The sequence below is a fragment of the Typopeltis vanoorti genome, chromosome 4 (assembly GCF_054136105.1).
Source record: "Typopeltis vanoorti isolate ZY-2024b chromosome 4, IOZ_Tvanoo_1.0, whole genome shotgun sequence".
Lineage (NCBI taxonomy): Eukaryota > Metazoa > Arthropoda > Arachnida > Uropygi > Thelyphonidae > Typopeltis > Typopeltis vanoorti.
In genome coordinates, this window is record NC_143552.1 from 53,938,492 (window position 1) to 53,965,842 (window position 27,351).

The window sequence follows — 27,351 nt, forward strand, 5'->3', positions numbered from 1 at the left end:
TTTTTATGCATTCTAATAGTTGTTCATGTTCTATATTGTCAAAGGCCTTTGTCCTTGTGTAGTCAATAAAACCTAAGTAGACTTCTTTCTGCTTCTCCAGTTATCTTTTCATAATAGTTCTAATATTAAGAGTCCTTTTCTAGTACCTTTATTTTCCTGAAAACCAGATTATGTCTGATTAAGTTCCAGTTTGATTTTATGTTTATTTCTTTCTAGGACGATATATGACACTTTTTGCGCTGACTGATCAGACTGATTGTTCTGCACTCTTCACATTTGATTGTCTTCGTTTTTTTTTTCAGGTACTGGTAGGAATGTGTCTAGTTTCATATATTCTGTTACCTATGTCAGTCAGTGATCTTATAGCTTTATCATTTAAAGCCTTTAGACATTCTGCCATAATTCCATCCATTCCTGGTTTCAATTTCCTAATGGCATTTGTTACTTCCCAGGTAGGAACAGTAGACCCCCCTCTCCCTCCAAATTTTCTTGCAACAGTTTATCTATTCTATCATAATTGTAGAGTCCCTTTGAATACTCTACCCATTAATCCCTTATCTTGTCTTTCTCCATTACAATGTTTCCACTGGCATCTTCAATGCAATGAGAGCCTACCCTTTTCCAAGATTTGCTAGTTTGCTCCCTAACTTTTTCATGAAGTTCTCTGGTTTTGTGTTTTTTTTTTTTTTTTTGGCTGCTAGGTACTTTCTATTGCAGCAGGATTCATATGTACTGAATCTCTTAAAAATAATTATTAGTTTTTAATAAACATGCACGTTAGACATAATATATATTTTTTAACAGCAGCTACACACACACACACACACACACACACACACACACACACACACACATGTAAAAGAAAACTAAATATAATTTATCACTTATACATATTTTTTTCAATATGTCATGAGCTTCTTTCAGGGAGAAGACAGAAAAACTGGTAATATGTAAATTTTGAATACAAGAACAAGTCATACAGCACACATAATATCAATGTGTCTCAGTTGGAGCTGTCCAGTAGGAGAAAACACCATTAGAGTTCAGAGAACTGGGAATAGATGTATAATTGATTAATTTTAAAATAAAAATATAAAAAATGATAAAATAATTAACAGCAATCACATCCCAAAACTCAGAAACAGGCATACAGTCTGTCTGTATGCCTGTGTCTGATTAAGATTAGGAAGGTGGCATAGGACTTCATATGATTCAAAAAAGAGATGATATCAAATTTAAACCTACTGTGGTGTAGCATCTTGGCATGATTCCAGCGTACTCTGTGCCTGGTGTCAATGGCATGAGAAGCAATACCCTTCAGAATTCAAAAATCTTATATAATCTTGATATTCTTCAATTCTAATAGTAGCAGAACAGCCAATCTGTCCAGTAGAAGGAAACACCATTAGATTTCATAATGTAAGTGGTAAGAAAGATGACAACTCCTGGGCTGGTTTGAAGGTGGTATACAAATTATATCTGCAAGGGTCGTTACTATTTGTTCAGATGTTCCTTTAAGGTAGGTTATGCTGATTCTTTTAACATCAGCTTACAGTCTGAAAGAGGAATGATAATTATCAATTATTTTCTATATCTCTTAAGTAATAGAGTAAGTTTTATTTTATTTAGTTCTTCTAATAGAAAAGACACAGAAGAACAAATTGTGTATGCTCAGTGTACAAGGGGCTTTGGATAATATGCGTTTTTTTGTGAAGAATGATAATGTGAAGATTAGTAGATATATCTGTCTGTAAAGGATGGCATTCTGTAAACTGAAAATTCAATATTACTAACAGAGATAATGTATTAAAGCATCCAAAAAGGGAAGACCTGTTGTTGGATTCACATTCAATAGTGAACTTGATGCATGTATACAAGGAGTAAAGTTTATCCAGAATTCTTGTTTCAGAGTGAGACCAGATTACAAAGATGTCATCCACAAAACGTAGACAAATGCAGAAGTCCAGGAGAAATTGTGTTAGTAATGTAATCTTCTAAATGCTCCATAAAATAATCTGCCAAAGCAGGAGATATAGTAATACCCATCGCAATACCTTTGATCTGTTGAAATGATTATGCCAAGTGAAATAGCCAGCATTGATAGCAAACTTGAATAAATTGACGACATCAACTTTTGTTGTAGAAGCTCTACAATAAAAGTTGTAGAGCTTCTTGAAATGGTATATTTGTAAACAATGAAATTGCATCAAAGGAAACCATGTTTCAGACTCTTGAAGATCTCATCATCATCTTCTGGGAAAAACAGCTCTTATATAAAAATAGTTTTTGCTTCAAAGAAAAGATCTTCATCTTCAAGTCTGAAATAATGGTTTCCTTTGATGTAGTTTCATATTTTCCAAATATCTTCAAGTAACTCTACAAAGTTGATTTTCCTGTTGACATTGTCAATTTATTTCTCTTGCTTTGGTTGATTATTTTATGGAGCATTTAAGAAGATAGAATTTCTAACACCATTTCTTCTCAACCTTGCATTTGGCTATGTTTTGTGGATGACATCTTTGCAATCTGGTCTCACTGTGAAACAGAACTACTTCAGTTCCTAGATAAAATCAACACCTTGTATACTTGCACCAAGTTCACTACTAAACATGAATCCAACAACAATCTTCCCTTTTTGGATATGTTAATACATTGTAACTCTGCTAGTAATATTGAATTTTCAGTTTACAGGATGTCAAACTTTTACAGGCAGATATATCCAAGAAATCTTCACATCATCCTTCACAAAAAATATGTATCATCAAAAGCATTATACACAGAGCACGCACAATTTGTTCTCAGTATCTTCTATTAGAAGAATTAAATAAAACTTACTCTATTACTTAATTGATACAGAAAATAAATAATTATCATCCCTCTTCCAGACTGCAATTTGATGTTAAAAGGATCAGCATGCCCTAACTTAAGGGAACATCTGAACAAACAGCAAGGACCCTTTCGCAGATATAATTTGCACACTACCTTCAAACCAACCCAGAAGTTGTCCTATCCAAGATACATTATCACCTTTATCCTTGCCTAGTGTTTATCAAATACCCTGTTCTTGTCATCTTTGCTACTTTGGACAGGCTGGCCATTCTACTACTATTAGAATTGAAGAACATCAAGATTACATAAGATTTTTAGATTCTAAAGGTTCAGGCCTTGCTTCTCATGCCACTGACAGAGTACACTGAATTGTGCCAAGATGCTAGACTACAGTAGGTTTAAATTTGATCATCTATTTTTGAATCATATGAGTCCTACGCCACCATCCTACTCAGACAGATTGTATACTTGTTTCTGAGTTCTAGGATGTGATTGCTGTTCATTTTTTATAATTATTTTAAAATTCATTATGCATCTATTCCCACTTCTATGAACTCTAATAGTGTTCCCTCCTAGCTGCAACCAAGGATTCAGAATTTAAATGTTACCAGTTTTCCTGTCTTCTCACTGAAAAAAAAAAGCTCATATTGAGTGAAACTTTTTTTTTTTTTCACATTTGACGTCCAGAGATGCCATATGGTCACTGCCGTACCTCACGATTTTGGTAATGATGTCTTCTGCTAGAATAAGTGGTAGGGTCGCAGATTCCCTTTCCACACAAAGTTTATAGGACAATCAAACATCCATGCCCACGGAGGGATTCGAACCTGCAGCCTCTTGGCTAGAGAGCAGACATGCTAACCACTTGGCCAACCAGGTGGGCTATTTTTTATTTGCAACGCCTGTTTGAGAACGGTTCTGCATCTCCACCTGGTCGTCCTGCATCGCAGGTCGACGCTTGGGTTCCCAAAGCCAACCGCTGTCGGGCAGTACAGTGGAGAAGGACGGCGCACAGTTCTGCATCTCTTCGAACCTAGCAGCACCCGACATCAGGTGCCACCCCTGCCCACAGACTCGCCACAGGCGGACTGATAGTGCATCCTCATTGGTCCATGCCACAAGGTTATGCAGATAGGAGTCATAAATTATATTTAGTTTTCTTTTATATGCATGATGCCTTTATTCTAAAATATAGTCTGATTAAATAATTTAGGCTATAGTGCCAGTGTACTATGCCTATTAACTGTGAAGGTTCTGCTAACCTGTTTGCTCATTTTACAGGATAAAAAAACTGAAGTTTCCTGGAGGAATAACCTTATCACTCCTGTATGAGAACTAATACACTTTCAAATTAAAAGTCCTTATAAAGGTTCTTTAGGATCTGATCTCAGGCATTCCCAACCAAAGGACATCATTATGGTCTGGGGAGGATTTATTTTTGCACATAATGGAGATGGCTGTTGATGTAGAAGCAACAAAAGGTGGTAGATTCACTTCGACGTCCAAACTATGCATCGGTACACTTCGAAATCCTTCTACTGCAATTCTTATTGCTTGATTGTTAACAGGGTCCAGCCATTGCAGGGAACTCTCTCTCTCTCTGGCAGAAGCATAGGCTTCAAATCCATAATCAACTTTTGATTTAATCAGTGCCTACAAGTGAAGCAAAGAACATCTCTCAGCACTCCAAGAGGTAGGAGAAAGGATGCAAAGTACATTCATTATTTTAAGACGCTTATCTCGGAGCTGAAATATGTGAGGGAAGAAACAGTTTCTTGTTAAATATGAGTCCCAAGAACTTGGCTTCTAGTGAAACCAGATTAAAATATGTACTAGTCTGAGTAGTTCTGGGTCAGGAGAAAGACCACATCACCAGCAAAAATGCAGTCTTCTGACGTAAAATTTTGCAAGTGCTGTGCCCAATTAGAAAGATGTTCAGTAGCTGTGACACTCATATGAATGATAGAAGATGAAGTCACATCCACACAGAAGGCTTTACTCACAGCTGAAGGTAATTATTATTATTATTTTTTATTTTGCTCCCATCCATGAAAGGATACTTGCAAACCTATTGCACCGCTTTGGTTGAGCTAAGTATTTTTTACTAGTCTTATTAATTTTATATGCTTTCGTATTTTTTTTTAATTTATTTTTTACAATACCAAAAACCCTGTTCTAAAGACCAAACATGGAACTTTTTCAAGCCACTTTAGGCCTCCAATAAGCAGGACGGTGGTCTCAACACCAGGCAATGAAATTCATCTCCCACCTAATTTGTTTGGTCATCGATTTTTTTTATTTAGTGTATAGCTCACACATGAAAAGTTACATCGCATTAATCCTTAATATATATGAACATAAAAATGTACAATAATAAGACATAATACAGTCAAAAAAGAGACATTCAAGAACAGGTTGCAAGTGTATGTCTAGGCTGATTATCCAATCAATAGCACTTATGTGGCATGGATGAAGTCCAACAGGTTTCCATTGTATGCATGTTAGATACATTCTACTGTAATATGATTAATTGTCTGGAGGGGTGATCCACAGTTGCACCTTGGTGAGGCAATCATGTCCCATTTGTAAAAGTGGTCTGCCATCTGCCATGATTGGTGCGGATTCGGTTAAGGGTAGACCAAGTTTTTTGAGGTAGGTCAAAACCTGGAGACATCTGTGTTGGGTCCACTAATTTGTGGAAGTCCCCTGTTGAAGTGTTACAGCAGGACTCTTTCCACTTCTCCTTCATGTTGAAACTGGTTTCTGCAAGATTTTTTGCCTGTTAAGATTCGAGGGTGCCTTGACTTTAGCCTGTTTATTTGTAGGGGTGGGATGTATTTGTGGATTGGAAGATTTTGTATTTCCATGATTTTCCTGTATTCATGTAGAAGAAAGTTGGATCTGCAGATGTGTGGAGGTGGGATGTTGCTTAGCACTGGGAGCCAATAGGTCAGAGTTGATTTCACTGTTCCAGAAACAAGGCACAGTGTTGTTAAGCTGAGCATCAACCAAATACACACTGGCGCTGTTCAGCCATACGGGGTGAGCAGCTGAACAATGCTGAACACTCAGCAACAGCGCTTCGCTGGAGTGCAGCAAAGCATTGTTGCTGAGGCACTCCAAGCTGTTCCACATAGTTTTTGCAGTATAATGTTTCGTGTTTTTAGCTTGGATGCTGTGTTAATGAGATGTGGTTTATAAGACAGAGTTCTATCCAAAGTGACCCCCAGATATTTCGGGAATCTGTGGTAGCTTAGCAGTTTGTGGTTGAAGTAGACCATGAGTTCTTTGTTAGCCTGATTATTGTTCAGGTGGAAGCATGAAACTTCTGTTTTGCTAGGATTTGGGTTTAATCTCCATTTGCTGAAGTATTCATCTAGGACTGCAAGGTCATTTGCTAGTGTATCTTCCATTGTAGTAAAATTGGTGCATCTAGTGGCTAGATGTTGAAAGTTTATTTTTCACTGTGTCAGACTATAATAATTTTAGTTTAATCCTTTATCCAAGTGTCTGCAAACAAAGTTTGCGCCTGAAAGTATCTTCAGGACTGGGGTAAAGTGGTACAACACCAGGCGACTCCTTGCAAAGGTGGAGCAAGCTATCAACACTCCTATCTCAGTATCTCCCATAATGCAAAACACATCTCCTTGCGGATATGTATAATGTTATGCATTAAGGGAAGGGCCACTACCCAGACTAGTTTCGACCTTTATTGAGGTCTCTTCACTGGGAGCCAGGCCCAAGTGGAGATACCAAGGCAGAAGCATTAGCAAGGTCATCTCCTCCAATAAAGGTCGAAACTAGTCTGGGTAGTGGCCCTTCCCTTAATGCATAACATTATACATATCCGCAAGGAGATGTGTTTTGCATTATGGGAGATACTGAGATAGCAGTGTTGGTAGCTTGCTCCACCTTTGCAAGGAGTCGCCCGGTGTTGTACCACTCTACCTCAGTCCTGAAGATACTTTCAGGGGCAAACTTTGTTTGCACACACTTGGATAAAAGATTAAACTAAAATTATTCCAGTGGCTAGAGTAATGTCATCAGCATAGCAAAACTTCTTGGAGGCTGCATTAGGCAAATCTGCAATGTATAAGTTAAAAAGGAGGGGAGCCAGAACTGACCCTTGTGGTAATCCATTATTCAGTGTTCTTTGTTTGCTTTTGTTCTCGTCCATACACACTTGGAACAGACAGTTGCTTAGCATGTTATCAATTAGTTTTGCTAGTGTTCTGCACAGAGCATCTTGCGGATTGTGCCATGTCTCCAGACTGTATCATAAACTGTGGTAAGATCTACAAAAGCTATAGCTGTTTTCAGGCATGCTGGGGGCCTGCCTCTATATGTGTAGTGAGTGACAGAACCTGATCACAGCAGCTTCATTTATGTCTGAATCCAGCCTGTTCCACTGGGACTTGTTCTATTATCTTAGGGGTAATTTGAGGATTAGCGTTTCTAGGAGCTTACAACAGGCGCTTAGCAGGGTGAATAGTCGGTAATTTTTTGGTTTGTTGTTGGTTTTTCCAGGTTTTAGGATGAGGATAATTTTTATCCTCTTAAACTATTTCGGAAGTCTACCAGTCTGGAGGATGCCAGAGAAAAAGCAAGCCAACTACTGTCAAGCTTTTTGGCCTGTCTTCAACAGGAAATCAGGATGAATTCCGTTGAAACCTGGAGCCTTGCCTGGTTTCATATCCATTAGAGCAGTGTTAATATCTTCAAGAGTGAAAGGTCGCGAATATAAAGGGTCCGATGGTCTGTTATTTTTCGAATATGTAAGTTCTCTTTTCATTTGAAGAGTGTGTTGTTTGTCCTTGGCAGTATATCTTGATGTGTTGACAATATGTGATGCATATTGGTTAGGAGAAAAAGCTGATTGTTCCCAGACAGTCAGGGTTCCACTACCTAGTTTTCTTAGAAGGCTCCATGCTTTTCTACTGGAGTGCCGAAAATCAAGTCTTTCTACTGTCTTAGTCCATTTCTTCTGTCAGTTGGTGTCATGGCTGTGAATGAGTTCATCTGCAATGTCAGGATTGCCACACTCTAGGCACAGGTTATTACTGTCATCGTCCCATCCAGAGATATACTCCTTCCAGAAGCCTCCCACAAATCTCTTGTAATTATTGCATGCTGGAGGAATCCAACAGACATATTTGTCAAGACAGGCAGCAAATGTATTCCAGATGGCTTTCTGGAAGTTCCAGTGGGGGATGTTGGATGGATCTGACAAAGGGTACCTACAGACCTACCTCTAATATAATTGGTCTATGTTGGCTTTGTAGATAATTGGAGAGAACTCTTCTCAATGTAGGCAACGGTCGTCCATTGTTGTCTTGAGTGACAAAGCAGAGGTTGGGGTTGTACTCCCTGTTCCAAGCTGCTGACCTGAAGGAAGATCTATCTTTTGCATCGAAAATTAGGTGCATGTTGTGAATTTCTGCCCATTCAGTCTGTCTGCATTCATTGTTGGAAGCATATTTCCATAGCATGTGGTGGCTGTTAAATTCACCTATATGCATTCCAGGGGTGGTTGTACACTGGTAGAACTTGTGGAGGCCACAAGAAGGCAGGGTAATGGTTATTTTCTAATATCATAGTTGTTATCAGATGCATGCCACTGACAATGATGGTTGTAACAAGGTGGGAATCTTCTAGGGTACTACATACATAGGTGGCAAGGCCATATGAATGATGGTAAGTGGCTCCAATGATAATGTAACTAGGAATTCAACCCCTGTGGTTGAGCTGATCCTCATCCTGACAGTGAGTCTCTTGAACAAGAACGTCGACATTGTAATCATATAAAATCTTTGAGAGGTATTCACATTTTGCTCTACATATACCCTCAATGTTAATTTGGCAAATTCGGACAAGAGGTGGAATATTTCTAGTCATCTTTCCCTTAAGAGAGCTAATTCGTGTGCTTGAGTTCATGTGTGCTGTAACCAGGAGATTGGTTATCGAGTTAAAATTGATGGAAAAAAGTGTGACACTTAAAAATTAGTCTTGTGGGACTTCCTCCTCTTGGGTATGCAGTCAGGAGAGAGAGTGGTTCCCACTCAGAAGATTCAGTTGGATAAAAAGTTCTCAATAAGATGAGGGAGATCTTCTGAGACCAAAATTATGTAAGTCATTCAATATTCCATATCACTAAGCAGTGTTATATGCCCTTTTTGATATCAGAGAAAACCAATACTATGTGCTCTCCAGACACCATAAAACGAACTTTAAAAAAATTTCACAGGCCGCAAATAAATGGATGATGGTTTATTGGGGATTTTGGATCCTTTCCAGGCTTAGAAAATGCAATAATAATAGCCTTTTGCCAGGTATCTGAAAATCTATTCTTGCAGAAAATTCTGTTGAAAAGGTGCAGCAGTTGATCCAAGGCTGATGGCAAATGATATCTAACCATCTCATAGTGGTCGAAAAGCAGTGGGACAACATTTAAGTAGTTTTCATTTCTTCTTACTGAATGGCCTGTTGTTCTCTTCAGTATTGTTCAAAGAAAACAGGATTTGTTGTTTTTATACTTTGCATTTTTATACAAGGAACCCAGGGAAGGGAGAAAATACTGTCAATGTTTTAGCAAAAAGTTTTCCAAGTATGTTGTCAGATGCTGTTGGATCAACAACTGTGCATCCATAGCATTCAGAGATAGAGGTGAATATGTATCTGCTTTTAATTATAACAGGTTTTATAAGCTCAAACTTCGTTATAGAAAACGTATATTGGATCCAGCATTCCTTCTGGCTCTGATGACAGATGTATTTTGGTGAGACTGAAGCACATTTGAAAGTGATGAGGTTTGTTTTTGTGGAGTATCTACAGAAGGTATTCCATGTTTTCTCCTGAGCTTCCTTGGGTGCTGTACAATATTATTCCATCATGGGTTAGGGAAAGTAAAGTGACTAAACATTTTAGAAACTGCAGATGTCACAATAATGTCTCATTATTCATTGCATCACTGATGGGAGATGAGCAGACTGTCACAGAACTGAATTCTGCTGAAGTAGAAAAGGTGGGCCATTCAGCTTGCTCAATTTTCTGTCATAATATAGTGCCTGGTTGCCCATGCAAAAAAAGGTATATGGTAACTCCCATATCAGTTGACTTCAGTTTATCACAAATAGTGGAAGGGAGGATGAACAGATAGTTAAGTCAATAGCAGTGAATGTCAGGTAGACATGTTTTGGAAGATGTTGCTTCTAGTATTTAAGAGAGAGAGAGATCATTGTTGTCAAACATATGATCAACAACTCTTCTTCTGATGTTAATTCAGGCACCTCCCCAAAGAGTGTTGTGTCTGTTTAAATTGCCTATTAAAAGTAAAGGGGAAATAGTTAATTGAGGTCATCTTATGAAATATGCAGGAAATAAGCAGATGCATCATACTGTTATAAGAGATTCAACAGAGTCTGGTGACATCTCTACATTTGTATTAAGTGATTTGCTGGAAGGGAGGTATGCTTACCCACAAGGATGGTGACTCCTCGTGAATAGGTCTACCCCACTCCCTGCCATCCTATTTGATAAACGATGGCTACATTCCATAATGTCAGATCAAGTGCATTTCCTGCAGGCAAAAGCATATTGGTTTAGGCTCATGAAAGCATTGATGCCATCTATGTTTTGTCAGAATTTATAACAATTCCATTGTAGAAAGGTTTTCATTATTTCTTTTTTGGTGGTATTGTCTGGCTCCCTATGTTGAAAGGTTTTGTTTTCATTAGCCTTGGATTTTTGGAATTTCATTAGCCTTGGAAATAATGGCAAGCATCCATTATTGCTTCATCACAAAAAATATCCAACATATCAAACTGGTTCTCGGGGCATTTTGTATGCTTACTGTTTCATTTTCTTGTGGGTGAAGGAGGTATCCAGGAATTTGTTAATGGGCCATCTATTGAAGAGTCTGGTAACTTTTGATCTTAGGTTCATGTTCCATTATTTCCTTAATAATAGGATTTTTACTTACTGGGACCATTTTTCACATTTCCTCAAGAGAGAGTCCACATTGTTTTTTCTCTTTCATTCCCTAAGCAGATAGGAAACAAGTCATAACATTCAGGACTGTTGTGACTATGAGAATGTGGGAATGATATTCATGTCAACATCTCTACTGAGACTTTCTTTAAGTTGTTCTCTCAATATAAAAGAGCTTACCAGTGTTGTCGCTACTTTTGCAGTATGCTACATCTTTGCCTCCTGAAAAGAGATAAATTGCTCTCTTGTTATTTTTTGGATCGCCTTTTCATCCTCCCTCATTGTTAGAACATTTTCTGGTTTTGCTGTTATGGTATTTGTTCTAATGATCTTTACTGACACAATCGAGCACAGATACAGAGCCATGGCAGGTAGTTTGAGTATTACCATATTTCTGACATTTAAAGCATTGCAAATGACCTCCTTTAACTTTGACCAACATTTTGTTGGGGGGGGGGGGGGATTTAAAGGTGTATTTCCCTGTTCATTACCAGGTGCGCATCCCAAAGTAAGGGAATTCTTATGGCTGTCATTCCTTGGTGCTTCTTAGTTCAGAGCAGATATGCTCACTGAGAACATCTACAAGGTCTCACTCGGATATTAAGCCTTAAAAATTTTTTAAGGCTATGTGGGAGGTAACTAATTGGTATCTTCTGAACAGATGTTGCAAAAAAGTAATTTTTCAGATTGTGTTTCTGTCGATACTCAAAAAGAATATCTCTTGAACAGTTTCCTCACAGATTTTCATTCTTCTGATTCCTTCACTAGTATTCCTCTGATTGGTGTTGCATGAAGTTGCTCTGATTGTGTACCAGTTTTTGTTTCTACAAAAATGTCTCCTGAATGGAGTTACCTTACTGATCATGAAGATCCTGTCAATCATTCTAGATGAAGGAAACATCCCTCCTGCTGAATGCAAAATTAAGAAAAGTGGTGTATTCATTGCAGCTTCTGATGTTTTCTGTTCTTATTTTGGTTTTCTGTTGATGTTTCTATGGTTTCTGAACATGACTCAGGCTTATTGAGTGCCCCAACAAACAAGAGGATGAAAACTTATTGATTCCCAAAGGGAATTTCATTTAATGCTAGGGCTTTATATCTGGAAATATCCTAGAACTGAGAAATTAAGATATGATTGGAATAAGTTTTCTGTCAAAGATGAGTCCCAATAACTGGCTTCTGTAGCTACTGGAATAACAGTGCCTCCTATTCTTAATTTAGGATCTGGGTGAAGGGTGCATTTTTGATAGAAGCGTACACAGACACACTTTTCTGTTGAAAACCTAAACCCATTACTAAGAGCCCCCAAAGAAACATGATCAATTGCTTGCTGAAGTTGCCTTTCAATTACCGATTTTACGAGAGTGACAGTACATTGTGAAGTCATCAACGTATAGAGCATTGTCTACAGTGGGAGGAAGCTGTTCAGTGATCGAGTTAATTTTAATAGCAAAAAATGTCATACTTAAGACAGAGCCTAAGGAACGCCTTGTTCTTGATGATATGGTTGAGATAGTGTACTTCCCACTCTGACTTGGAAAGTTCTCCTGGACAAAGTTTTTGATACATACAGGAAGGTGTTCTTTGAGACCCAGGTTAGTTATAGAGATCTTTTAATATGCCATATCTCCAGGCTGTGTGATAGCTTTTTCCATGTCAAAGAAAACTGAAACAAGGTGTTCTTGCTTCAGAAATGCATCTTTTATACAAGTTTCTAAATGAACCAAATGGCCTAAAGTTGAACAATGTCTACAGAACCCACATTGTGTATTGGAGAGAAGATTGTTGCTTTCTAAATACCAAAGAAGTCTGGCATTAAACTATTTTCTCTAGTATCTTACAAAGACAGCTGATAATTATTTGCTTGTGTTGGATCATTTCCTGGTTTTGGGATAGCAATGACAATTGACTTATGCCAAGTATTTGGAAACTCTTAAGAGTATCTCACAGTAGATGTGATGGTAGCTAGCTTTCTTTTTGCATCCTGATATGTTATGCTTTGCTCTGTTTTCGTTTTCTGTATTTCTTTTTTACCTTTCCACTTCTGACATGCACGAGAGTAAGCTAGATGATCTCCCTGACAGTTGATACATTTAGTTTTTTTTGCAGAGCAAGATTTGTTATCATGCTTCTTTACCACCACATTGGGCACAGGTAGTAGAACCACAACAGGCAGTTTGGGCATGTCCATATCTCTGATATTTAAAGCATCTTAGCAGATAAGGGATGTACATTCGAACAGGACAGCTGAGATACCCTGCTTTTACAGATGTTGGAGGTTTATGTGTATCAAAAGTAAGGATGATGTTCTTGGTTGAAACCAGGTGACCATCCGTACGTATTAGGATGCGCCTCACACCTCTCACTTCTTGATCTTTAAATTCTGAACATATCTGCTCATCAGGAACATCAAGGAGATCCTATTCTGATATTACTCCTCTACAGGAATTGAGTGTTTTATGAAGTGTTACTGTGATTTTGTCTTCCATCCATTGTTGTTGCTCTCAGTAGTTTCTCGGAATGTTGCTGAATGTTTTCACAAGGCTATCACTAGAATGCAATTTCTTAGCAGTTTTGGGAGGTCCTACCAGTCCTTCTAAACCCTTTTGAATACAGAAGAGTGACATTTTCCCAATTGGTTTTTCACTTGTTGCATGAATGATTAAAAATGTTGTTACATTTATATTAGTATCATATATCTTTTGTCTCTTGCTTCTGTTTTCATGTGCTGTATACGGTATCAGTACTAGTTGGGACTTTGTTAGGGTCCCCTGAAACGTTTGATGATGAAGGACCCATGCTGAAGGAGTTCTTGGTTCAGCGCCAGAGTCCTACCCCCCCCCCATTCACCACGAATGCCCACCAACCAGCAAGCAACAACTGCACTCAGGAGCAGAAGACCAGGGCCATCCCTGCCACCACCTCAAGCCCAGAATCCCAACCTCGGACCATGGGGTGAGAGACTCACTGCAATACCATTGACCCCTGCAGGCAAACCCACCAGTCGACCGATCCTGGCTGGGCCACCCAGGACCGCCGAAGCAGGGGCCAGCGCAGTGCAAGACCAACGGGATCCCCCCTTTCCAGACATCCACAGGTTGCACCACATGGCAAACATGGCGGCAGGGAGTTTGATCCCAGTGATGGTGACCTGAAAAAAAGGATAGTGAAAAAGACTCAAGAGAAGTAGAATAAAGAATATGGGAAGTAAAGAAAAAGAGGATGGATGAAAAGGGCCAGTACCCTCACTGGAATGTCCTCCTCCATCACAAACAGGTGTCCCACATGAAAGGGTTTACATGGACATACTGCATAATTCAGACTTGGTCAGATAGCAACCAAAAAATAATATCCAAATATAAAAAAAAAGGGAAATAAAACTAAATTGTGAGAATAAGAGGAAATTTTTCAGCTGAGTTCCTAGATTTATGCTAGTATACTTGAGAAAAGTTAAGAAAAATTGTGGAAGGGAAGCTTGAAGAAGAATGAGCTGAGTTCAGGACAAATAGTTTCCAGGATCAGATTTTCACTTTAAGAGAAATTCAGAAATCATGAAAATAACAAACATCTAAGTTTCGTAGACCTGGAAAAGTCATCTGACAAGATGCCAAAAGAAAGCCGTTCAAAATGCTAGTTATATGATGTAATTAGGAAATTATATCAGGCAATACATAGTCAATATTTAGGCTGTGAGTCAGCAATTAGAAATGAAGTACAGAAAGATGGAACTCTTATTTCATTCAATGTAGTAGTGGGCAGGGGGAAGCCAGGTTAGGGTTGCCTTCTTTGTTGCTAATGATGACTCCAATACGTTCTTTGACTTATTTCTAAACTTCTAGATACATATGCAAGAAAGGCCACAAGAACATGGAATCTATAATTTTAATATTATAGATCCCAGGAGAAGACAAACAGAGCCTGGCTTTTTATTCACCCCCCCCCCCCCCACACACACACGACTGAATGGAAAAGAGCTCCAATCCAGTGGCGTAGCATGCCCATTTAACGAACCACTGCTACAAAATTCATGTCAATTTGACTGTATGATTGCATTTTTATTGATGTATGAAAGTTTCAGGAGTGCATAGTACATCACTGCTCATCTTAATTGGCCCATTGCAATTAATTGTAGGATAAATTTGAATACTTCAATTTATCAATTAAAGTCATTAAATATGGAAAGCAAGTAAACAACAAAGGTCAAATGAACAGTAGCTATGCTTCACATTCACTGTTTATGTGAGAAGCACAAAGAGTTTATGCTTCATGGAGAGATTAGATTATCACTGGCAAATACTAGAGTGAGACATGGATAATTTGAATTTTGATACGATTTTTAAATACGCCATATAATTCCCACAGAAATCAGAAAAAGTAATCACTTTGGAAATTCTTATTTTTCTGGATTGAAATCAAAGAAAAGCTGAAATAACTCATTTCACTTATTTATACACAAGTTCCAACCTCCTTTGACTATAATCATGCAATCTGCAAAAGTTCTTGTAGAAAACAGGACATTCAGTATATCGTCAGCACTGTTTCCCATTGTAAATATGAGCAAAAAATTTATAATTATTTAGAGAAAATTATATCGGTGTCCTAAACATGACAATTCACACTTCACGTGCAAACAGATGAAACTCAGAAAACAAAAACTCATGGCAACATCCAGTTGGATTGGTTGACACAATAACCAATCATAGCCACTGATTTCTGAATGCTACTGTCTCAGCACACACCCTGCTTCACCTTCTGGACAGTTTAAAACCACTGGAACACTAAGAATTTAATCCACTGTGCCATCTATATGTCAGTTTTAAAGGGCTCACAAGTGTATGTATTTGTGGCAGTACACCAGAGCTGTTAACACAAATGTGAACCAATGTTTACTCATCAAAAAGCGCACTCTTCAAGGAAGCATTAGTATTTTGTGTTTAATTTTAAGAATCACGTGAAGTCAGAAACAATTAGAGGAATCTTTAACAGGAATAAATGCAAAAATATAATATTGGTGATACCGCTATTCTGCGGCTGTGCACTGCACACCCTGAATATTGAACATTCATCCCTGCTCCATTCCTTACATAGGGGAAAATTTCACTGCTCATAAAGGAAATTAATCTACTATGGTCATCTGTCCACAAGGCACACTCAATAGGAATCAGGAATTGATCTCATGTGATATTTGGAAATCGCTCATCAGATTTTTTCCAAGTCAGACTTCAACTTTTCAGCAATATATGTACATTATGCTGAACAATAGCTAACTCATGCCATCTCCCACGTAGTTTCATTTCAATGTATATTGTAACAGTTCCTACATGATTTATATATTTTAGTAATGTTGTAGTTCGTATTAGTCTATTATTGTATTTTTTATGTCACTCTAATCCAAAAAAAGTCAAGTATTAGTGGTGAAACTAGTCAGGTTTCATTACATATAGTTTAAAACCAGAAATTGATGGAGTATTTAATGAATTCATATTTTAATCCAGTCAGTTTACAGTGATAATCTACATTGAAAAAGCATCTTTCAAGGACAAATAGATAGATATATAGATAAGTAGCCTATGGTCATGGGGGCTGAAGGTAGCCTGAAAATAACAATATAACCACAAACACAATCACCACCAATCATTATAGCATATCAGACTTAGTAATATGGTTAGGAAACCCCTTTGCATGTGATTAAATGGTAAAGACACCAGTACCATATGGAATCCACAGCAAATTTGAAAGGCTGTTTCTGAAATCATCAACAAAGCACTTCCCTAATCTCAACAAATACAACTGTATTAATTAATTAATATCTGGCAGACATTCTAAGATCACCTTCAACCCAAGACTCACAAGGGTACCTATATATATCTAGCCCTAGAGAGTATGCTTAGAATGTAGCATTCTTGTGTATTCTCATAAGTGTTTTCTGCTCTGAGGATACCAGTTTAAATTCAGCAAAAATATGGACTGCTTAATAAATCAGTTTGTCCTATATGGCACTATGTAGTACTAATGTTAAAATATATGATAATTTGCATGATCAGAAAATAAACTTCTTATAGCTATACAGAAAAGTTCAAAGGTGTTGTTTAAAACTTCTGATGAAAATTGTTGCTAACCTGGTTCAAAGCACCAAATGAAATGACATTTAAAAAGAATAAAGCATTAAAACTTAAATAGGCAATCTTAAAGTTAAGTTTGTAATAACCTAATAGATCACAGTTAAATCAGCATGAACATTGATACTACTCACTTTTGAATTTCCTGCTCTCTGTAAGAATTCAAATGCTGAAGGGTCTTTTAGAACTGTAAAAAAACAAATTGTTATATATTTCAATGGAAAAGGAAATTCTAAAAACTCATTAACTACATAACATTCTAATTCAGCTGACTAAATTATATATTCATTACAAAGACTCATGTTCATCCTTTCATAAATTTGGGCAGGTGGCTTGTTTCAGTCTTAGTTTAGCAATTCATCAATCTTCCTCTGTTTCTTTGATCCATTGATTTCTAATTCATCGTCTTCCTGGATACTGTTCCATATGTTAATTGTTCTTCATGTGCTTTCTACTTAGGTCTTTATTTTTCATGTGTTTCCGTTATTACTGTTTGGACTGACGAAATCAGTATGTCCTAATTTTGCTTTTTATTTAGTCCTATATAACATGCTGTTCTCAAATATTTCACTTCTGCAGTGATTCTTTTTTATCTCCCCTTACAGTAAACACACACATTTGGGTGCTTAAGGGTCAAAGCTGCATAACTGAGAGGAGACCTCTATATAGCCTTTAAAGGAATGCAGAGAACCAACCAGGGCTTCTGATCTAACATCCAATCCTCACCTTCTTGTGGTGCACCCTGTTAGGTATCCACCTGGATACTGAACAAACGAGGATGGGCTAGCAATTTGGGATTTAGCCAACCAAATTGTATTCTCATTAGCCAAAATGAAATTAAAAAATGATTATACAATATGACAGAATTTCATGCCATCTGGGGAGTCATCTGGTTAAACAAGGCCCCCATTGTTTTCCCAAGGGAAAAAGGGCAAAGAGCGAAAAGTCAGCTACTGGAACAAATACTAAAAAACACCCCCAAATCCACATCGGTACAATCAACATAAGAAGCCTAAATGACAAAGAAATGCAGCTAGATGAGGAAATAGATAAGTACCAGATCAACATAATAGGAGTGAATAAAACAAAAAACACAAAAACTGATGAGATCTTTCACAACATTAAATACAAAATGATACATTCAGGCAATGACAATCAAGGAAAAGAAGGAGTAGCTATAGTATTCAACACTAAATACAAGGCTAATCTTCTTGAAAGGCAAGCAATATCGAATAGAGTGATGTGAGCAAATATCAGAATAAGGAACTAGATAACAAGACTTCTTTGTGCCTATGGTCAATTAGAAGGTGTACTAAGATAGACGTGGACGATTTTGAGGCTTTAGAGAAAGCAAACTGACAAAATGAAAAATTGTCCTAGTTGGGAATATAAATAGCAGAGTAGGAAATGATTGTAAGACATACTAAAATACTTTTGAAAAATTTGGAGAAAAGAGCAAAGATAATAATAATAATGGCCAATACCTGTTGGATTTCTGCTCAGGATGGACTAATTATTACTAACACAATATTCTGACAAAAATGTGTGCAAATTCACATAGAGAGCAGAACCAAGGAATAAGAAAAGTCTCATTGACTATGTTTTTGTTGATAGTGATGTTTTCTCCCTGGTGCAAAACACTAGAGGGTACAGAAAATTTGAAATTGGAAGTGATCACCATTTAGTCTTGAGCAGGATCAAATTGAATTTCATATTGAAAAGAACATGTAAGAAAGTTTTAAAGCGAATAAATGTTGAACAACTCTCAGATGTGAACTGTAGACTAAAATACACAAATATTATTCAAGAAAAAATGAAAGTTTGAGAACAGGAACCAAATCTTAGAGATTCAGTGGCAAGCACTGAAGAAAACATTGATTCAGCCGGAGAGGTTATGTGGTGAGAATGTCTGCAAGGATAGAAAAATCAGAACTCCATGGTGGACACAGGAAGTTAAAGAGGCAGTGACAGACAAGAAGAAAGCATATCAAAAGTTATTGGCAAATAAGTCAGCTTTTGTTCTTAGAGAATACAGAGACAAATTTAAGAAAGCTAAACACTGTGTAAAACTAGCTAAACACAAGTCATGGGAGGAGTTTGAAAGAACATTGAAAATAAATATCAAGAAGGTGGTAAGATATTCTGGAGGTTGTTGAAGAAGTTCAGAAATGGAGGAAAGAGTGCTATAAAAGGAATTAGAGACGATAAAGGTGACATCAAAAACTGGAGTAAAAAAAATTCTTGAAGTATGGAGTAATTACTTAGAAAAATTGCTAAATGAAACAATCAGTGACAGTACAGTGGTAAAAAACACTGACCGAGCATGCAATCAGGGATACATATCCATACTTGAAGTAGAAAAAGCCATCAAAAAGCCTGAAATATGGAAAGGCAGCAGGACTAGACTGATATCCGACCAGAAATGCTCAACTATGGAGGTATAAAAGTCTTACAGTGGCTGCACTGCACTGTTCAGAAGGCCTGGACAGAGGATCGAATCAGATGATTGGAGTAGAGTTCTCATAGTACCCATATATAACAAGGGTAATAAAACTGAATTTGAGAATTGCAGAGGTATTTCTCTACTGAGAGTTCCTGGTAAGATTTACATAAGTATACTTGAGAAATTGTTGTGAAGGATTGTGGTAGAAAAGCTTGGTGAAGAACAAGCTGGATTAAGGCCAAATAGAGGCTATTAGGATCAGATTTTCACGTTACGACAAATAGTTGAGAAATCACGAGAATACAACAGAGATCTGTATTTAAGTTTTATAGATCAGGAAAAGGCATAGGACAAGGTGCCAAGAGAGAAGCTATTCAAAATGCTACAGTTATATGGTGTCAATGTCAATACTAGTTGAGTTTTAAGTCAGCAGTTAGAATTGAAGGAGGTACAGGAAGATGGTTTAATGTTAAATCTGGTGTCAGACAAGGATGTACATTATCTCCTCTGTTATTCATCATATATATATATATATATATGTGTGTGTGTGTGTGTGTGTGTGGATCACACTACGAAGGAAAGTGGTATTCAACCTAATATCAAAATTGGAGATGTTAATCTCAGCTCTGCGCTTTATGTGGACGATGTTATACTTCTAAATAAATCTGCTACAAGTCTGTAAGATTCCCTGACTAACTTGAATAACTGCTGCAATAGATATGGTATGAAGGTCAGCAATAACAAGGCAAAGATCATGAAAATAGGTAGAAACATTGAAAATAATATCAACCTGCATTATGAATGGAGAACCTATAGAAAATGTAATACATGTCAACTACTTAGGCATGATTTTTAGTGAAGATGGTGAATTAAATATGGAAATAAACAACAGAATCAACAAAGCCAGTATGGTAGGAAGTCAACTGAATAAATTTATATGGAATAAGAGAGAAATTAGTCAAAACACTAAATTAGCTATATACATGATAGTGTTCAAACCAATTTTTAAATTCAGGATCTGAGAGCTGGGTCAGAAGTAAAACACTTGACCAAAGACCCAAAATGTGAGAGTCGAGAGAAAGATTACGGGCATGAACACATGGCAATATCATATTAAAAATAAGTATAATAGGAAAGAACTTGACATTCTCGGCATTCAGGAATGTGTTAGCAGAGCTAATCTCAGGTGGTATGGTCACTTAAACAGAATAGGCAAGGAAAGATTAACAAAACAAGTGTTCTCTGTCAGGTTGGCAGGAAGATCAAAATCTACATGGATTGATACAGTAAAAAGTGCCTTAGAAGATAGAAATATAAGACCTGATAATGTTGGAGTCTTGACATATAAGACAGTGATTTCGAGGAAAATTGTAGATAGGAAGTTAGTAATGATGTAAATTTTTCATTTAGTATCCTGTACACCCCTTAAGGGTACATGAAGGAATTTGATGATGACGATGAACACATTAGATGAAATAAATAACTAACGAAAATAGCATAAATATGTTCATTAGTTATTTAATGTAACTTTCATTACTAATATAATTTTAATCTACTTAATGAAATGAAAATTACATTAGTAACAAATTAGCAATTAAAAGAGACAGAATACAAGAAAATACAACAACCAGTTAACCAAAAAGGACTCAGAACTTTCAAAGAAAGTTCTAAAAATTTCTTGTTTGTTCTGTACACTGATCATGTACGGTTTATTTCAGTATGAAATGTTTGTGCTATTTTGTTCTTTACTACCTAACATGTTTGCCTTGCTCAAAGTCACAAGTTGCATAAAAATTGCTTCATATGATGTTGGTTCAGATAAAATATTTTATTAGAATTCAAGGCTATATTATGAAATGTATATTTCACAATAAATGTCCCCCCCCCACACACACACCAAGCATTAAATTTATCACTGCCTGCACTTTATTGAAAACTCATCCGCCAAACAGCAACACTGTTGTTGAGTCCATTGAAGAGCGTCTAGATATAACCGTGGATCTGTAGAACTGCTTTGGCAATCTGTTAAACTTTGATGGAATAGAGCTTTTCTCTAAGGTCATTGTCAATTTTCTGTAGAACAGCAGCAATTGCTGGACAAGAATAGATATGGCCAGGTGTTAGTTCAACTCCTCAACAGTTCTTCTGTTTCATAGCTCCTACAACTGTCTGGCTGTATTTTCATGCCTTTAAAATGTTCCATCCTTAGTCTGGTGATGATTGTGGTTATTTCTCTATTTTCATTCTTCTTCTTGGTAGTTGTTTTACCAATCTTATTTTGGAAACAGAATTAGCATCAGTTAGTGATAGTGGATGTAATTTTTGAGGTAAGTATCTTGCTTCTTTGGCTAGTCTGTCTGCTCTTTCATTGTATTCAATATTTATATAGGCTGGTATCCATTGCAGTGTACAGGTCTTATTTTTCAAATTTAAAGTTTTTAGTAGTTCATGAATTTCCTGTGAGAGTTTTGTTTTTCCATTTTTTAATGCCTCGTGCAGATTTTGAGTTGCTGCAACATTACAGCCTTAGAAAGGAAAGCCCTAAGAAGTTCACATAATAATCACGGCATCATCATCCCTGAAGTGGATAACAGAAATTCCCCAGAAAAAGAATGGATTATGATGCTAAGATCTCCTTCTATTGTTATTGGATTCTTCCAATTCTGAAACACTGTAATCCAACTTGGTCTTCATATCCTGAGACTACTGATCTGCTCTCTGGCAGGATTGGTCTCTCAAAAGAACTTATAAACCAACTTAAATCAAGAACCCACCCATCATCCTTAGACTATATGGTGTGCCCAAAATATGCAAAGCCAGTGTTCCTACAACAGTGGATGACAAACTCTCCTACCCATCTTCTGTCTAAATATTAATCCAAACTAGCTAAGGCTTGCATCACACAACTAATTCCTTTTTAAACAAAAAAGGAATTAGCGTGTGCACTTTAAGCATTATTAAGAATGATGAAATAAACTTAAACTGTTCAACTGATTCCTTTGATAGAAGATGGTTATTAGAAGGTTAATGAAATGTTAATTTTGTAAACTAACTCATACGACTCTGGATATTAATCACAAAGGCAAATTCTTTATCCCACTTTGCTTGAATGTCAAGACAGACAGCACAAATATTAAAAACAGTTAACATCCAAATGGTCTTAATACAAGTCCACATTTTATAAAATTTCCTGTGTTCACCTTTTGAAAAACAACCTGGAGTATATAAGATTCCGTTTTCATGTAACAAGGTTTATGTTTGTCAGATTGGAAGAAGTTTGAAATCCATAAGAAAGAACACCTATGCGACACTTCGAATGAACTGCATCCATCTTCTACAAAAACATGAGAAGAATTAGCCCTCCACTTCCATGTCTTACTCAAGAAAAAGACTTTGCTAGGATGTTTAAGGAGCCTTCTAAAGTGATACATTCACACAGCACCTTCATGACATTTGGAAGTCTAATTCATCTGTGAATTAGACTTCCTAAGAGTTAAAAGACCTCCATTATGCCAACAGCCATCTACCAACTTCATATAACAATGTACAGACTATGAACGATTTATCTAATGACATGCATAACTAACTACTTTATCAATTCCTTTAAATGGTTGTTGAAGTGTTCAGATCTTTTTGCACATTCTCTCTAGTGCTTTTATTGATAATACTCAGTGAAACATGTTGAAGTCAGTTTAGTCTTTTAATAAAAGACAAAGCTTCACAATGTACTGTTGATTTTGGAATCATAAAAGATCACTTCTAGGATGAAAAACAGTGACAAATAGATATATTATCCTCTTTATAAACTTTGATATGACCCTATCTGGATTATGTGCAACAAGGTTTTGGTTTCTTGTGGATGACAGTGGTGGAGAATTTTTTTTTTTTTTTTCCAGTAATAAAATTGTCTAATGAATGTTAGTGTGTCACAAGTGCCATTAAAAATTCATTTTGTGGTGGAGAAGATACAGGAATTTGTGACAAAGATGGTGACAGAAGGACAGGTGGAGTTTCAAGTGTCACAAAATTTGGTTGATAGAAATAAGTTGCTCAGGTTTTATAGAATACATGCAGAAAAAATTTTTCAATACATGAAAGAGAGAACAAGGAGACACTTCTAGAAGTATAATAGGAGTGGTAGTTCTCATGGATACGAGGACTAAACAATATAAAACAGAGAAACTATCAAGCTGAATAACTAGGACCTGGTGGTAAGAATATGGAGCACATCATACATTCCAATGAGAGGCAACTGACTACAGACTAAAATAGTGGTAATCTGGGCATGTTGGAATGGGGTTTGGTACCCATAAAGATGGTGATTGATTGATTGGAACCATTACCTATTTTGTTCTGTTCTTATAACATCTAAAATGTTAGAACAGTGGATCCTCACTGACTCTTGGATATCCCTCTACACATACTTCTGCTATCTTGGCAATTTCCTAAGAATTTTATTGTAGAAATAAAATTTTAACTTTGTCAATTTATCCAATATCCAGTTAAATCAACAAAAATGGACAAATCTGAGACAAATAAAAAGAGCAAGCTTTGCAATGAACAACATGGGTTTATTAAGACATGATCTTCCCCTAGTAAACCCATGTTGTTCATTGCAACATGAATTTCCCCTAGTAAACCCATGTTGCAATGAACAACATGGGTTTACTAGGGGAAGGTCATGTCTTAGCAACTTGCTCACATTCTATAACAATGTTACCATTGAACTAGACAAGGGGGAATGGATACACCATGATACTTTTGGATTTTTGCTAAGGCTTTTGACAAACTGCTGCATAAATTGGAGAAAATGGTTTGGGTTATACAATATTAGCATGGATAAGAGGATGGCTGACTGACAGATATCAAAAAATGGTATATGGGGGATCTGAGTCTGCAAGGTTTAAGGTAAAAAGTGGTATACCACAAGGATCAGTGCTTGGTTCACTGTTATTCAATCTATACATTAATGATATTGGTAAGGATTTGACAAGCAACATACTGTTATTTGCTGATGATGCAAAGATACATGGGATAATCAGGAATGCTGCTGATATGCAGTCTTTGCAGAATAATTTGAATAGGTTGGAATTGTAGGCATGGAAAAATGGGTGTCATTTTCCCATGCCCACAATTCATTATGCCATTATGCAGCATTAGAAGAAGTTCAATATCAATAAATGTAAAGTCATGTACTTCAGCGTGATTAGATATCTAATGTCATATTATATTGGTGGGATTAGGCTAGAGCTGGGGTGGGGAACCCCTCGCCCGCGAGTCTATTTCAATTCGCCCCTTTGCTGATGTACTCGTATGTACCTGTAAACAAAATTTTATAATAATTTAAATTTATTATAATTAAATTTATTTAAATTTAAATAATTAAATATACAAAACCAAAAATAGCTATATTACATATAATATGATCGTCATACGTTAAGATATATATTGCACACTACATACACTATATATAAGAGTTAAAATTTACCAGTCGCCTGTGGAAATTTTTAAATTAGCAATTTTCGCCCTTGATACTAAAAAGGTTCCCCACCCCTGGGCTAGAGGAAACTGATGAGGCTAGGGATCTTGGAGTTAATAGATAGGAAGTTGAAGTTTATGGGTCATGTGGCAAAGATTGCAAATACACCTCAAAAGATAATTGCAATGCTGAAACGAATGTTCATATGTAAAGATAAGGATGTTATTTTGCCTCTTTATAAGGCCTTGATAAAACCTCACTTGGACTATTGTGCACAGGTCTGGTCTCCTGATGTCTGTTGTGATTCTGATATATTGGAGAGAATACAAAGGAGAGTGTTAAAAATGATATCAGAATTGTGGAATACTGATTATGAAGACATATTAAGAATTTGTAGACTGAAAACACTAGCAAACAGGAGAAAGAGGGGTGATATGATTGAGACTTACAAACTTCTGAAAGGGTCACACAGGATTTCAATTGATGGAGGGTGGGGAAAGGATGAGAGGGGTATCCTTGGAAGCTGAGAATGAAGGCACCAAGAAGGGTGTGAGGACTGGATTTTTCTCTCAGAGGGTGGAGCATGATTGGAATGGATTTCCTTTGGATGCTGTGAGTGCAAGCAGTGTGAATGAATTCAAGAATAAGTATGATAGCTGGTGCGTGTAGTATGTGGCCTCCCTTGATGAGTCTCTGACTCCCTGGAGGTCTCTTAATAATAATAGGGCTCAGCTTCCATCTGTGTTTATCAGAAGATATGAAGAATTATGGATGGCAAGTAACAATCTTCTCCTCCTCATCAGAAAAAATGCTCATGGCATTACCTGTTACATCTGATATTTGTTATATTTTCTTTTACTTCAGTGGATACAGAAGTATACATTTCTTTTACAGCAGCTGGATACTTTTCTTCATGCAACAGTCTTACCATTAATTGACTGGAGGAATGGTTCTCATTAGGAGGATAATTTTAGATGCAGTTTTAGGAGTAATATGGCATGTTTGTAATTGTTCACCCCTCTTGATATTTTCTTTATGGTCACTTTTTTCAGTATGAGAGGGTTGGTCTTCCATTAGTACTGTTGTGGCAAACTGCCTTCTGATACATTCTGTCTATCATATTTTATCCTTCCAGTTAAATCAACATTACTTAGCATTACATATTTAGACTTTTTTTTTGCAGAGTAGCCTTTATTTTCATGCTCCTTACTGCTACAAATAGTCGAACATACCTATATATTTTTGAAATTTAAAGCATCTTAAAATTTCAGGATTCAAAGACTTACAAAAGAGCAGCTGAAATATGCTGCATTTACAGAAGGGAGATATGACTGGTCCAATCAGATTACAGTTACCTCTGACTGAGAAGTTCAGCTAAGCACAACATAGTGTAGACACCAAACACAGAATCGTCCAGTCATGCACACCACTCAAACATAAGTAGAAATGAAAAATGGAGAAGTCTCATTCTCCTTAGTCATCACTTTTTTTTATTTTTTTTTTTAAATTATTACATTATTTTCTCAATGGAATCACATAAGTACATGTGGGTAATATCGTTTAAAATAAGCCACTGTTAGCATTCTACCATCCCTTTACTGATGATAGCTTGTTAGTTTCAAACTGAAATATTTTAAAATAAAGTGTTATCATTTCTTGTGTTTACTTGATAAAAGCATATTTAATGTTATGATATAAGTGCCTTTAAAAATAGGAACAAGGAAATTACAATATTAAAGATTGTGGAAAGCTAGCAAGAAAATTGCCAGCTTTCCATTATACTTAATGGATGATGTATACAAAACATGGTGATACAAATGCAGTATATCTTTATGCAATAAATGTATAGCCTATGAATCATATCCCATACAGTATGCCTCAAGTATTAATATGTATTCCAAACTCATTCTTCTTAAATGTTTTCTACCAGAGTTCTTTCTTCTTATTTCATTTAATAATGTTTCAAAATAATTATTGCAGACATCAAGAATATCCTCATTATTCATGACACCTTTATGACTGGATTATGTTTATAGTGTCTTTCCTGCATTTTGAAGATTTCTTTTTAAACGGACCCCAGAACATTTTGCTGCATAGCTACCTCTACACATTAGTTGCATTCATACATTTTTCTCTTTATTCTCTCAAAGCACATATCAGGAGTTTGATGATAATTCATTCCACTAACCTGTTTAACAAAAAACTGTGTGACCCTCGAAACAAATTAATGAAAAGACTCCGAAACTCAGCTGCTCTACATATTCAAAGCTTCTGAATCCACTTACATCCATGATCTTTCTTTTCCATTTAGCAAATGAGCATTATAGTTCCTCTGATCATGCACTGTAAGTGAGAAGGTTATCATCTCCCCCCCCCCCTCACTTCTTGCTATATATCGAGATTCTTCTTTCAATGACTAAAAATCCTATGCTGTTTAGTGGACTACTTACAGTGAACTCCTCTTTCAGAAACTTTGTAATACTAAATACTTAATA

General features: G+C 36.6%; 1 protein-coding gene across 3 annotated transcripts in view; it reads right to left on the bottom strand.

The window, feature by feature from the left end:
• Window positions 1–27,351, bottom strand: part of LOC150107309 (transforming acidic coiled-coil-containing protein 3-like) — a 319,360-nt gene that overhangs the window by 182,360 nt on the left and 109,649 nt on the right. For all 3 annotated transcript variants that reach the window (XM_090391174.1, XM_090391175.1, XM_090391176.1), the window contains one exon: window positions 17,069–17,121. In XM_090391174.1, the coding sequence (XP_090247300.1) occupies window positions 17,069–17,121 (53 nt within the window). The remainder of the gene's footprint in view (window positions 1–17,068; window positions 17,122–27,351) is intronic.